Here is a 15,074-nt window from a genome sequence, read left to right as displayed (position 1 = left end):
AGCGAGAACGCGCAATAAAGCAATACATTTTTACAAGCTGTTGAATATGAGAAATGAGGGCGACGTTTTCATCCGCTGAAAGTGGCGAAGTCGCCAATATCTTAAAGGCAAGTCGAAATCTATCGGTTCATATCTTCAATCACACGGACATCTGCGTAAGAATAACGGGCGGGTTGGGGTTTGAATAGGGAAACCGCCAGTGTGTGGTGCGCCCGGCAGCGTTCGCACGCTTACACCGACGCGCCTCGACACGCGAAAAACTTTTTAAACTTTACACGTGGAGTGATTGCATACTCTCTGTCTCTCTGTCAAAACAATAAACCGCATCGGAACGAATTAAAGGTAAGTTCTCCGTTTCCGTTCCCGTGTGTTTTGAATGTGTACGTTTATTTTTCATGCCGTGTCAAACTTTTTAAAGTTATGAATTTATTTCCTGTTGTTACAGTTGGAAACTCTTGTTTTGTTTATGCCAATAAGGATTATTGGTTTTGTATGATAGATGTGTGCTTTGATTTTAAATTATGCGCTTTCTGATTGAGTTTAATTCTGATTATTACTATTGTTTGTTGTAGTTCCAATGTCATGGAGTTTCAGATAATTTATTTAAGGATAATCTTAATTTGTATTTTGAATTATTTGGCACTAGATATTACTAGATTTTACGTTATTTATTAATACAAATTTAAATTAAATTTGATAAACGATAAACAGTTTCAGCAAGTTTTTTTTAACATGACGTACTTCATGTTGACATATTACTATTATAGTAGTTATGTACTAAATCGAAATATGCAATAATCTGTGAATTTCATAAACACATATTTGATTTGTAAGTCAATATGATAAATAAGTTAGTCCTGGATCCGGGGATTGTTTTTACAATTTATTACTAATAAGTTCATTTTTCGTGAGTAACTTCATCTTGAGGATATGTTAAATTAACGAAAATTCTCGATTCTCGTAGCTAACAGGTTGGTACTTGCTTCTCCTGCCATTTATTTATGTTTAAATTGATATCTATTGTTACAATGAATCATATTGATATTATGTAATTGCAATATCATTACACGTGTGGACGAGCAATATTCTGCCACTGCGTCAGGTCAAACCGCGTAAACTTACGAGGGAAATGTAAATCAATGTGAACACGCTATGAATGCAAGTACATGAACAAATAGTATATCTACTTGACTTTTTATCATCACGTTATTATAATGTTTTATCCAAATAAAGTAGCTACAATTATTCCCTAGGGAAAAACTTATACACGCCAGCGATGCGCCGGTCTAAAAATATAAAAAACAATCGAATAAAATATTTTGATATCATTTTAATATTTTGATAACATCATCGGTTAATTTAAAACAGCATGCACTCAAGCGTATACTTGTTCTTAAAAAAAAATACAAATAAATGGTATAATAATTTTTGTTCAGTATACCATTCCAGCGTGCAGAGCGGACAATAGCCGCTAAAGTTCATTGTACGTGTATTAGCCAATTAACACCGGACGTGTTAAGTTCCCATTAAATTTCTTCAAAGCCAATATTTGCCTAATATTAGTAGATACGCTTCTGAAATTAGTAGTATGCATGTGGATACACTCTATTAATTGTAACATCTATTACAGTCTGAATAAAATAATGTTGTCTTTGATGAAAACCAAAAAAAAAACGATTTTACTAACTTAATAGAAAATACCAGACAAATGCTAGTCGTAATTGCCCACCGAGGGTACTGTACAAGCCATTCTTCATCATAAATCGAATGCCTTAGTTTTTTTTTATATTATTGATAATGTTTTATGTTGTAATTATTATTTATCATAAAATGTTAGTGTGGGCATGAAGAACATGTCGGGCAGGGAAGGTTAGTCTTGATGCATTACAAAGAGATCCCTTAAACCTACTCTCAAGGTCACAAGTCCTTGGACCTGCTCGAGATGTTTCCTCTACCACAAAATAATAGTACAATCACTGACGCTGCTACCCCTCACGTCACAAAATATCATAAAAATAATTGAAAAAATCTGTATGTTTGTCAAAGGACCTCAGTGGACCTGAGTAGAGGTGTACCTATATGACATAAGGCCCCTATACCTAGTATCGAGTAGAGGTGTACCTATATGACATAAGGCCCCTTTACCTAGTATTCGTATAGACATAGTATACCTACCATATTATATTATAGTGCTGATAGGGTTTTAATTTTAACGCCATAAAATCAAACGAACGAGCTAAGCTCTCTGTGCGCGATCAAATCAGAAATGAGCCGCAAAGCTAAAGTGGCATTGGGCGGGCACATAGTTCGTAGAGCCGATGGACGTTGGGGTCCCAAGGTGCTGGAATGGCGACTCCGCACTAGAAAGCGACCCCTACCAGGTGGACTGACGACCTCAAGCGAGCCGAGACTAGATTTGATGGCCTCTGTGGCGCAGTGGTATGCGCGGTGGATTTACAAAACGGAGTTCCTGGGTTTGATCCCCGGCTGGGCCAATTGAGATTTTCTTAATTGGTCAGATCTGGTTGGTGGGAGGCTTCGGCCGTGGCTAGTTACCACCCTACCGACAGAGACGTACCGCCAAGCGATTAAGTGTACACGATGTCGTGTAGAAACCGAAAAGGTGTGGATTTTCATCCTCCTTCTAACAAGTTAGCCCGCTTCCATCTTAGACTGCATCATCACTTACCATCAGGTGAGATTGTAGTCAAGGTGTTAACTTGAAAATAATAAATAAGCCGCAGGGATTCGCTGGATGCAAGCGGCGCAGGTTCATGATGTTTGGAAGTCGGTACGGAGCTCTAAAGACTCTTATCCTAAAATAACAAAAATAACAGAATAACACAATAAAATACAGAAACCACACAAGTGATGAAGTAGAGAGCTAAAGTTTTCATAAGCAACCGCTCGGCAACTTTGTGGAGCTAATAAATCTACCTTTGGTCTAAAGAAAATAGCAACACTTGGATAAAGTTATTAAACCTTCTTTTAAATTGAAAACCTAGAACCTTACCAAAATAATTAATTATTTTTTTGTAATCCTGAAAATATATCTACTTAAACAAAATATTGTTAAAATGGTAATTAGCTTTCTTCTAAGTTTATTGATTTTAGGACATTTTCCATATTGTAAATCATTAATATGTATTCTGTGGCGTTATATAAATTTTACTGTTATTTATTTTATTATGTACATATAATTACACATTTACAAGAAACAATAAATAAAATCTGTAGACACAAGCAGACATATGTATGGTTGAAAGAATATTGTAGGTAATATTAGATCATTTTTAACCGATTTCAAAAAGGAGAAGGTTCTCAAGTTGACCGGTATGACTTTTTGCAGGCAAACTGTTATTTGTTATTATCAAATTCAAAATTATACATTTTGTTTTTATCTCATGTTTTCAATTTTGTAAACTGCCTGTTAGCTTCAAATTATTATTTTAATTGTAATCATCATATTATTGTAATAATGACGATAATATTTAAATAATTTACCAGCTACATTGTTTTTCAAATTATGTGGTACCTCAACTAAATTAAATTTTTTACCTGCTGATCAGTATGAAGACGGTGCTACGACGGTTTTATTAAAATTTTATTCACCTAATCTGTTGCTTCAATAAACTAGTTTTAACGTTTCTCTTAAATTTAATTTTATATTTTTATTATCCCACAAACGGTCAATTATTCTCACGTTTCTCTCACGCACCCACGACTATAATTGATCGTGTGTTGGTCACTGCGTACATGACTTCTATAGCATTCCGCGTGGGTACTGCCGTTTGCTTTTCAGAAACGTGAGAATAATTAACCGTCAATGGCGACCATTGTATATTTTTAACCGACTTCAAAAAAGAGGAGGTTCTCAATTCGGTCGGTATTTTTTTTATTTTTTTATTGTACATTATAATTACTATAAGCAATCAGTTACAAATGTTGTGATGCTAGAGCTGTATTGCATCAGACATCACGTCCCTCGATTCACCTGTTGCCGATATACCTAGCAACTCGTATAATTGTGGTGTACGTGTTATGTGACTAAAGCATCTCAGGCGCAATTCCTGAAGCTTCTCCGCTATGTTACGAATACCAAGGCAGCCACGAATGTGGTAGTGGCTTAGGATCAGCAAGAAGTAAAATACATTACATGAATCATCATGCCTAAGGGTTAAGCATCTTTGCATCCCTTGCTTCTTCTATTTTCATCAACACTTTGTTACAAGTTCATCAAATTAGTGTCCTCTTGATCTGGCCTATAGTAAGAATGTCTTGGATTTGGTCCACAAAGTATATTAATTAATTATTATTACAAAAAATAAGGAAATGTTACTAGCAGTGCCTGCGGTTTCATCCGCGTAGACCCCGTTTTTGGTAGAACTTTGGGAAAGAGTGTTAATGTGCTACTTCACAATATAATCTATCTCTGTATCAAACTTATAATTTCAAACAAAAAACAAACAAACAAACAGATAATTTCAGCCATTTTAGAGCTATCAACAGTGTAAATAACTAGACTTTGTTTTATATTTTATAGATTTTATATTGAATGAACTACTTTATCCGCAGGTCATTTCAGCAGGGTTATTATGTAACTCGGTGTATCATTCAAGTAATCTGTCACTACATCGTTTTTCATCGTATATTCGTTTTTACAATCATCTAACATTGTGTTTTCAACGAAATGACACAATAATCATCATTTTACGTAAAGTAAAATTAGTCTGGGAATAGCAGTAGCAGGTAGTAACGTTATTTTAACGAAAAACTGATATTTACGTTATTTTGTTGAAATATTCATGTTAGACGATTGTTAAAACAAAACATCAATGCCACGTGATATAAAATGTCGTAGACAAGGTAATTTAGGAATAACTATATTAGATGAACACAAAAACGAAAATACGACGAAAATCGATGAAGTGACCCATTGTTTGAATGTTACGACGAAATACATAAAAAGGCCGCAGGTCATTTAAGAACACAATTATAATATTATGAATGTATTTAATAGAAGCAGAGCTGATAAAAGTTTCTCTGTCATATCATACAAAAATACTAAAACCACGATTAATAAGAAAAGAGTATTCCAAATATACAAATATACAAAATAAATAAAATCAATAAAATCGGTAAAGCTGTTTTGGAGGAGAGCGATCACAAACAACGCTAACACGAGATTTTAATATACATGTTAGATTACGTTCGCTGTATTATCAGAGATATATTAGAATTCATGACCATGACATTACAGAGAGAAGCTTTCATACACAAAACGTTAAACTGGAAACTCGTTATTTATAAGTGGACATATCCGAATAGAACCATAACCAAACTTATCTCCATGAGATTACACATTCTATAAACCTTTTTGTGTACAGCAGTACGACCCGATCCAGTAGTTCCAATATCTCGTCGACGCTGTATTGATAACTGAAGTGTGTCTCGAATTTTTCTTCAGCATTATCGCGCTTTTGCGGAAAAGTAGTTACCGGTCTGTGATCGCCTCCTCTCACATTTTGAATCGACACTCATGTTCGTTTACACCCGATCTGTTCATGCATGGATACGCTCATAACAGTGAATCATTATTGACTGATCGAATCCCAAGTCGTCTGTTAAAAGGCGCAAATATCTTTGTCAACTACGAAGAAAAAATAAATTGCTTTTGGTACATATAATAAATACGAGTTTATGTTTGATGTATGTGCATCATCATAATTATCATTATCAGGACTGCTGGACATTGCTGGACATAAACCTCTTGTATAGACTTCCAAACATCACGGTCTCGGGACGCCCAGCATTCAACGGCTCCCTGCAACGAGCTTGATGTCCTCGGACCATCTAGTGGGAGGTTGATCAAAACTGCGCTTTGCGGTGCTGGGTCGCCTTTCCAGCACCTTGGGACCCCAACGTCCTAGGCTCTTCGAACTATGTGCCCTGCCCAATTGCCCATTGACGCTTCTACTTCGCAACTCGCTGAGTTATGTCGGTGACTTTGGTTCTATCTGCGGATATCATCATTTCTGATTCTATCACGCAGAGAAACTCCAAGCATAGCTCGCTCCAGTGCCCGCTGACTGCCTCTGAGCCTTCATATAAGGCCCACAACAATTACCATATGTTAATTATTTATTAACCAGTACAATATTGAACACGATATAGAATTACAAACGTTCTCGTATTTCTATTTGTTCCAGTATTGGATATTCTTAAGTGGAACAAATTACAACTAATAATAATAATAATTGTCAATTGGCAATAAAATGCAAATAATAATAATTCTAGTAGTGTGTATATCTAGTATCAAATAAATTCAAAATTCAAAATTCATTTATTTCAAGTAGGCTCAGTTTACAAGCACTTTTGACACGTCAGTTGACTATTTGTAAAGATTCTACCACCGGTTCGGAAGGCAGGTTCTGCTGAGAAGATACCGGCAAGAAACTCAACAGTTGCTCTTTTGAAAAAGTCATACAGTATTACAATTTACATTTGATAACAATTAAATTACAATTTCTTATAGTTTTATTTCCTGTGTGAAGGTGGAAGCTGATCCAATGGCCTCCAAGCACCTTTGTCGTTAAGGAACTCATCAATAGTGTAGTAACCTTGACTAAGTAAATGTTTTTTAACACATTGCTTAAAGTTGTGCATTGGCAAGTCCATCACAGTCTTGGGGATCTTGTTATAGAAGAGTACACCCAAACCCACAAAAGATTTTTTAACTCTTTGGAGACGATATGCAGAAATAACTAACTTATGCCCGTGTCTAGTAAGACGTGGGTTTAGATCTCCTTTTCGTTTGTACAAATTAATATTTTGTCTCACATAAACTATACTGTTATATATATACTGACAGGCTACTGTTAAAATGCCTATTTCTTTAAACTTTTGACGAAGGGACTCGCGTGATTTTAGTTGATATATTGCTCGAATTGCTCTTTTTTGAAGTACAAATATAGAATGTATATCAGCAGCCTTGCCCCACAACAAAATACCGTAAGACATTACGCTGTGAAAGTACGCAAAATAAACAAGTCTAGCTGTATCAACATCAGTAAACTGTCTTATTTTTCTCACTGCAAAAGCAGCTGAGCTGAGTTTACCTGACAGTTTTTCTATATGAGCACCCCACTGAAGTTTAGAATCCAAGGTCACTCCCAGGAAAACTGAATTCTCTATTTCTAGTGTTTCACCATTGATCATTATAGACTTATCTAATTTTATAACATTTGGTAATGAAAACTCAATACATTTAGTTTTCTTTGCATTTAAAAGTAAGTTGTTAACAGTGAACCAATGCGACACATGCGATATGGCACGGTTTACATCGTCGGAATTATCTTTACTTCTGTCACTCTTAAAAATTAGGGATGTGTCGTCAGCAAACAGTACTATCTCACAGATGCCGCTAACATGGTGTGGTAAATCGTTTATGTACACTAGGAATAGAAAAGGACCCAGAATTGAACCCTGTGGGACGCCCATTGTGTTAGAAAAACCGCGAGACTTTGAATCATTTATGCATACCTTTTGTGTTCTATCACTAAGATAAGAGGCGATGAGATCGAGTGCAACACTTTTTATGCCATAGTGGCTTAACTTAAGTAAAAGAATGTTATGGTCAACACAATCGAATGCTTTGGACAAATCACAAAATACACCAATAGCATTCTTAGCATTTTCCCATGCATCATATATATGTTTTAAAAGTTTAGCACCTGCATCAGTTGTACTGCGACCTTTAGTAAAACCATACTGTTCAGGGTGAAATAAATTATTTAAATTAAAATGACTTAAAAGTTGATTTAAAATGATTTTTTCAAAAACCTTACTAAGTGTTGGCAGTATTGTAATTGGTCTATAATTATTAACATCAGTTTTGTCACCTGATTTAAAAAGTGGTAACAGTTTGCCATGTTTCATTAGGTTCGTAAAGATACCCAAATCCACGCATTCATTAAAAATAATAGCTAAGTGGGGAGCAATGACATCAATGATGTTAGATATTACTTTCACTGACATGCCCCACATGTCTCCAGTTCTTTTTAATTTTAACAGTTTAAAAGTTTTTTTAATGTCTGATACAGTTATATGATGAAATTCAAAAAGAACGTTGCACTCTTTAACATGGCCTCTTAATATCCTCTGGGCTTCCGTAGCAGAAGAGTCCAGTGAATCTGTTAACAAGATAGGAACATTCTGGAAAAAGTCTTCAAAGGCATTAACAACCTCGTTATCGGTGTTTATCTTTTTATCATTGACAATTAATTCAAAACTCATATCACGTGGTCTAATTTTGCCTGATTCTTTATTAATTATGTTCCAGGTTGTTTGTACCTTGTTTTCAGATTTTATTATTCTATCTTTGATGTGTAATGATTTTGCAAGAATACAAACACGTTTGAAAATTTTTGAATAGTTTTTTACATGTTCTAAATATGTTCGCGTTTGATTATACTGTTTCTCCTCGTACAACTCGTACAATCTGTCTCTACTTTTGTAAATGCCTACAGTAGCCCATTCGCTAAACTTTAATTTTTGAGTAACATTAATACGTTTAAAGTTAAAAATTTTACAAAACTCTTTGTCTATTGTCTTGAACAGCGTACCAAATAGCCTGTCTGGGTGACTATTTTCAAATGAAAGACTTGGAATTTTTGAAGAAATTATGCTTTTAAATCGCTCTAATTTACCTTCAGTTATCGGCCTATACTTGAACCATTGGTTGCTATTGGATTTATTGTTTAAAATAGTTATTATTTGACCACTGTGATCAGAGCCTAATTTATTTATTATCATCTTTTTTTCAATCACACAATTGTAAAATATATTATCCAGACATGTCCCTGAAGTAGCCGTTATCCTAGTAGGTTCATTAAAAGCATGAGTCAAATCAATACATTTGAATAAGTTAAGAAATCTAACAGACTTTGAGTTTTCTGTTAGAATATCAACATTAAAATCGCCACAAATCAGTATTTGTTTGGAAGATGTGCACAAACGTCTCATTACATCCTCCATTACCTCTTCAAATTGATCAAAGTCAGCAGGAGGGGGTCGGTACACGCATACTATAACAATTCGCTCCAACTCCACACAAGATAGTTCAACAATGCATTCCACAGAAAGACTAACTATGTCTTTTCTATCCTTGTATTTTAGGTTATTAAGTAAGAGTATTAAAGAGCCACCATGTCCAGCCCTTCTGGAGAATACACTTGACAATGAAAAATTTTTAATATCAAGTACTGATAGTTGTGACTTTGTGAGCCAGTGTTCCGTAATACATAAGATGTGTATATTGAATTTCTCTACAAATAGTTCAACTTCTAATTCCTTGCCGTTGATGCTCTGTATATTTTGGTGTACAATGTTAAAGTTACAGTGCACCTCCGTTGTCATATTTTCTAGTTTAAAGAATTTTTAATTGTAACAGTACTAGGATTGGTACTGCAGTCATATATAGAAATATTTGTACTATTACTACAGTTTGTAGAGATGTCAATAGACTGAGTTACACTACTAGTAACTGGATCGTTTATATAAAAATTAACATTTGAGACAGTACTATCACTCGTACTCTGGTCAATAGAAACAGAAGAACTATTTTTACAAGTCGAATTAGTGTCAATAGACTGCGTTACAACATTTGTAACTGACTTATTTAAGTTGTAAGCCAACAGGGACGCAACATGCTGCTTACATTTTTTTGGCAGATATAAATTATCTTTAGTCAACGAATAAGATGAGGTAAACTTATTCATGTCAAAATAAAAAATTGCATCGCTGTGATGGTATGTCAAGTTGTATAACAATAGATTCAAATTATGGATATGCTTATTTTCTTTAGCACTTGACTTAAAGTATGGAAATCCACATAATGTAAATTCACATTTGGTTCTACTATGTAATACCAAAAGCTTTTCAACACATTTTATGATTTGATGCCTTTTAATTTTCAAACTGTTCCCTAACATCAAAATTACATTTGAGTAACCAACTACATTTTCTGTACTTATGCTATTTATTAAATAATTAAAACTAGCCCCTGGAAAACATTTGTTAGTCACTGAATGGTTTAGGTATTGGCTCATAATGGAACCAAAATCCTTACCTAACTTATCAGAAATTATTAGAGTCTTTTTTTGAGCCTTTTTTGGCAAATTAAAACTTTGTGAACTTAAATTATTATCTGAGATTGAAGGAATTGGAACAACATTATTATTACATTGCTCATTATGGTTCAAGTCAATATATCCAGAATTAGATAAAACACTACAGTCCTGAGTAACCGAAGGTACCTGATTTGAACATTGGCATTTGTTACTTAATGACTCAAAACGGGCCATATTGTATGTACCTAAGGCTAACAACTCTTCAGCCGCTATGATTTGATCATGGATCTGACTTTGAGACAACTCATATTTAGCAGTTATTTCCTGCAAGGTATTTTCCATCTGATTTAATTCATGCTGTAAACTTTGTGTTTCATTTTCATATTTTTCCCTGGAATTTTCAAGTAAAGAACAGTAAGTGTTTACTTTTTTAATTAATAGTGACCGTTCTTTTCTTAAAGCCAGGTTTTTTTTTATTTGTACTATGAAATTTAATTAGTTTTTGAGTCTTTTTGATAATTTTTTTAATTTTAATGTGGCTATTAAACAAATTATACCTAGATTGTGGTATAGCGGAAGTTTTGGTTGCACATGGGCTGTCACAAGTCAGATCAATGCAAAGCATTGGCGCCGGGACTGATGTGGAAGAGGCAAGCAGTTCATTATAAAGATTGTTCGTATTTTGTGTTTCAAAATGTTGTAATTGTGACTGTAGGTCATCAATTGTCTTGTGTGCACTATTCAGTTCATCTTCCAACATTGATATTCTAGCCAGGGCTTCATCATAAGTCTGTATACACTGGTTGAATGTATCAACTGCTTCCTGAAGCTGGCTGCGCTCCTCTAAAACCATAGAGTGAGTGCTGTGTAGTTCGGCGAGCTCAGATTTTAATTGTGAGTTTTTAGTAATAATATTCCTCAGTTCCTCTTCATTATCATCATGTTCCTTCAACAAATCAGAATTTAGTTGTTTCAGTGACTTGATTTCCAGTAGGGCATTTTTTAGTTGGAGTTGTTGTTCCAATGCGGCTGCCCGTCGAGTTAACATTGGACGTGCCATCATACAAGTGTTCCTGAAACACACCAATCAGAATAAATGTTAAAGAAGGAAAATAGATGACATACAAAGGAAGGAAAATGAAAATGAAAAATGGAGATGTAAAATAAAATGAGTAATAATAATTGTTTAAAAGTCTATACTGAAGTTTAGGTCAAATAAATTCTAATTTAGTATTTCAAGTACATATTTGTATTTCTCAGTTACCATGGAATGAAAGTGTAATTCAACACACATAACATAAATATAATATAACTTATGTAGGTAGCTACTTTTGTTAAAGATTGCTTTTGGAAAAAACAACTTATTCTCTTCAAGCAAGCAATTTAATAGGTGGAAACTATAAATTAACTTTATGTACTGTATTATAGCTCGAGGTATTATGTTGTAGTGTATGTTTTTGTTGTCTGAGACTGAAATAATAATTATCATCATCATTTATCGACCCACTACAGGTCCAGGCCTCCCTCCTTACAGGAGACGAGATATGTAGTTTAGACCCACCACGCTATTCCAATGCGGCTTGGCGGGCTTAGGATAATAATGTTACATTCATTAACAACCACTATCAGAATTGTTGATGATAGTAGATAGTGACTGGGACCGACGGCTTAACTTACTTTCCAAGGCTCCACAAAATTCCCAACTTCAGGCTGAGAATTTTAACTGAAAACTTCTTAGAATAAAGAAAATCTCATAAATCCTGACCCAGGACCTCGTGATTCGAAACCACATAAACTGACTACTGAACCAACGGACGTTTCAAATCTTCGCACGTTATTGATTGTAACAAACCTTTTTTTTTAATTCACATACATTCCTTTATCTGAAGCCTGCTTAATAAAGACTACCGAATAGCATCACGGATTAAGAAACGGACCCTAATCCAACAGGACTAGGGTTCAATGCCTGCTAATTGGACTATCGTCGAAGTTATTCTTACAACTAACTTTTGGCTAATTTGAAGGGGACACTGCGCACTAAAATATAATTTAAATCTTTATTTTAAGACGAAGAAGTACGCATTTTAAAAAGACGATAATTTTCAGGGTCACATGGCTTCACCAGGATTTAGCATCTGACAGCAGGACCGGTGGGAAATATGCAGGAGCCTTGGTGGTCCTTATATTTACTTGGTGTTTTCATGCTGGGACTGGACTCTAAGCTTGTCGGTAAGCATTATTATCTATCCATACTTAATATTATAAATGTGAAAGTGTGTGTGTCTGTTTGTTTTTTGTCCGTCTTTCACGGCAAAACTGAGCGACAAATTGACGCGATTTTTTAAATGGAGATAGTTGAAAGGATGGAGAGCCCACTTCCTAAAATGGGGGGTGGAAGTTTGTATAGAGCATTCCGCAATTTTAAAGGTAGAAAGCAAAAAATTGGTATGCAGACTATTTGTGACTATTTTGGGTAGGGGTAGGGTACGGGAACTGGTAGGGATAGGGTAGGGTACAGGTAGTAGTAGGGTAGGGTTGGGTAGGTATAGGGAAGAAGTGGACATAAGTCAAAGCGAAGCTTGACAGGGTCCGCTTGTCTTATAAACGATACAATGTCGTAAGCTGGCTGTACAATAACTTTTAATTTTTTTTTAGTTACTTGTATAATGTAATGCTATTTACAATTACTTTTACAAAGAGTAAAAAGAATAATAAAATCTAAATTACTTTTAAATTCAATTGACTGGTGGTCTCTAACAATGTTCTTCAAAAAAAGTTAAGCGTTTTTGGATTGACAATAATTAAAAAAAGCTAGGCTTAAATGTTTTACAACTTACTCGTATTCTAATGGCAGGCGTCTACTGATACGCATCGCACGTATCGGACGCATCGCATCAAACGAATTTTTAATGTTACTGTAAATAAAACCGATGCGATCCGTACGATGCAGATCAGTGGACGCTCTTGTGTGGCTTTCTATACAAAAACCAAAACCTGTTTAATGCGATGCATCCGATGTGTACGAATACAATGCGGATCTGTGGACTCCTGCCGTAACCAATTAATCACCAAACCGGCAGTTTAAGATATCATAAATATATTTTTTCTGTCTTTATATTTGTGCATGATATTTTATACATATACTGTAGGTATATTGGTCAATACAATAGCGATGTAAGTTTAGACGTTGTGTCGCTGTGTGCAAAAATTGATGATGAAACTTTTTCAGACAATACTAATTGTTACTTTTGATGTTAATAAAACGCAATCCTACAATGTGTGAACCTACTACATAATATATTATAACATCAATAATGGATCAAAATTGATCTAATAAACTAACTGCAGTACAGTAGCTTGTCACTCTACCTATCACAGATAATTGTGACATTTCTTATATTATCGTAGGTCAAGCGTTTCAACCAGAATTTGCGGAGGCAATTACAAATCTGACCATACCGATTGGTCGAGATGCCACATTCAGATGCCTTGTACACAACTTGGGTGGATATAGGGTGAGTGTTATTTTTATCATTGTGTAAGTGAAGTGAATCTAGTGGATACTTAGCATGATTCGTCAAACTAATGGTTTTGCACTTCTTCTTCTTCCTTTCGGGCCGTTTCCGCACTTGTACATATTGTGATTGGATTGTTTAGTTTTGCACTTTGAAAAAAAAGTAAAATTTGAAAACATAGTAATATCTGTTCAAATTTGAATCTAATTCCTTTGATATGGATGATAGAGTACAAGTCTTACTTTCAAATCAACACAGACTACAGCCTTTCTTGATGAGAACTGTTTACCAACAAGCAAATTAAAAATAAGGGTATAAATCACTAGTCATTTCACACCTAATAATAATTATAATTAACTTGTTCTTAAATTAATGAAAATAAAATTGTTTAATAAGCCTAGAACAATTAGATATGGTTAATATATTTTATATAACATTTTCTAAACAAACCATACATAAGTTGCGTATTGCGTAAATGACATGCGTTTTCTACCTTCATTTCTAATTTATTTGTTGGTAAACAGTGCTCATCAAGAAAGGTTGTAGTATAGGCTTTACTTTAAAAAAACATTACTTGGAGTTAAGAATTCAGCGATGTTGATGACGATGGATGGCATTCAAAAGCCGAAATTAGTAGTTAAGGCTATTCTCAGGATGAGATTGTCTACTGAGAACATTTAGACAGAATTACTTTACTTAAAAGTTGATACGTGCAAAACTATACGCTAAAACTTGTCAATTTGAAATTGTCTCTATTTACACAACGATGACCTTTCCGAAACTCATAATATAGTTTAATTTAGGGTGAACATTAACAAGTTTGTGTTGAAGCTAAACTAATTTTCAGGTCGGTTGGGTAAAGGCCGACACTAAGGCAATACAAGCGATACACGTCCATGTGATAACTAATAACCACCGAGTGGGCGTGTCCCATAACGGACAGACTGTTTGGAATTTACACATTAGGAACGTGCAAGAGGAGGACCGGGGACAGTACATGTGTCAAATCAATACCGACCCAATGAAGAGCCAGGTATATTAATATGATATTTTAAATCCTATATGTTATATTAGAGTGGAGTAAGTTTTGAAACAGTCTATTACTGGTACGTAATTAACGCCACACGTTTTTTACGATCTATTAATGAACTAGCGGACGGCCGCGACTTTTTCCACGTGGATATCAATGTAAACTTACAAGCCATAATGATTCTAGATGGCGCTGTCGTCCGTTATGCTACGCTAACTTTTGTAGTTACAAATAACATAAGAAAAATCTCAAATTGCGAATAAATGTATAGAATTCGACCAGTTTTAGTATAAGTATAGATTCTTGTATTTGTTAATTATATTTAATTGAAAAATTATCCTTCCAAACGCCACCTTAAGTCCTTGTCCTTTATAGAAGACCAGCGCTGTGTAGTAACGG

General features: G+C 34.7%; 1 protein-coding gene across 1 annotated transcript in view; it reads left to right on the top strand.

Moving 5' to 3' along the window:
* Window positions 1-203: 203 nt before the first annotated feature.
* The window catches only part of LOC112054830 (lachesin-like), a 36,303-nt gene continuing 21,432 nt past the window's right edge, over window positions 204-15,074 (top strand). The window contains exons 1-4 of the mRNA XM_052881432.1: window positions 204-342; window positions 12,237-12,359; window positions 13,539-13,645; window positions 14,493-14,678. Coding sequence (XP_052737392.1) covers window positions 12,290-12,359; window positions 13,539-13,645; window positions 14,493-14,678 — 363 coding nt within the window. The 5' untranslated portion in view covers window positions 204-342; window positions 12,237-12,289. The remainder of the gene's footprint in view (window positions 343-12,236; window positions 12,360-13,538; window positions 13,646-14,492; window positions 14,679-15,074) is intronic.

This window comes from Bicyclus anynana, chromosome 1 (genome assembly GCF_947172395.1).
Source record: "Bicyclus anynana chromosome 1, ilBicAnyn1.1, whole genome shotgun sequence".
Classification (NCBI taxonomy): domain Eukaryota; kingdom Metazoa; phylum Arthropoda; class Insecta; order Lepidoptera; family Nymphalidae; genus Bicyclus; species Bicyclus anynana.
Note: the sequence above shows the minus strand (reverse complement) of the source record. Positions and strands in the feature narration are given on the sequence as shown.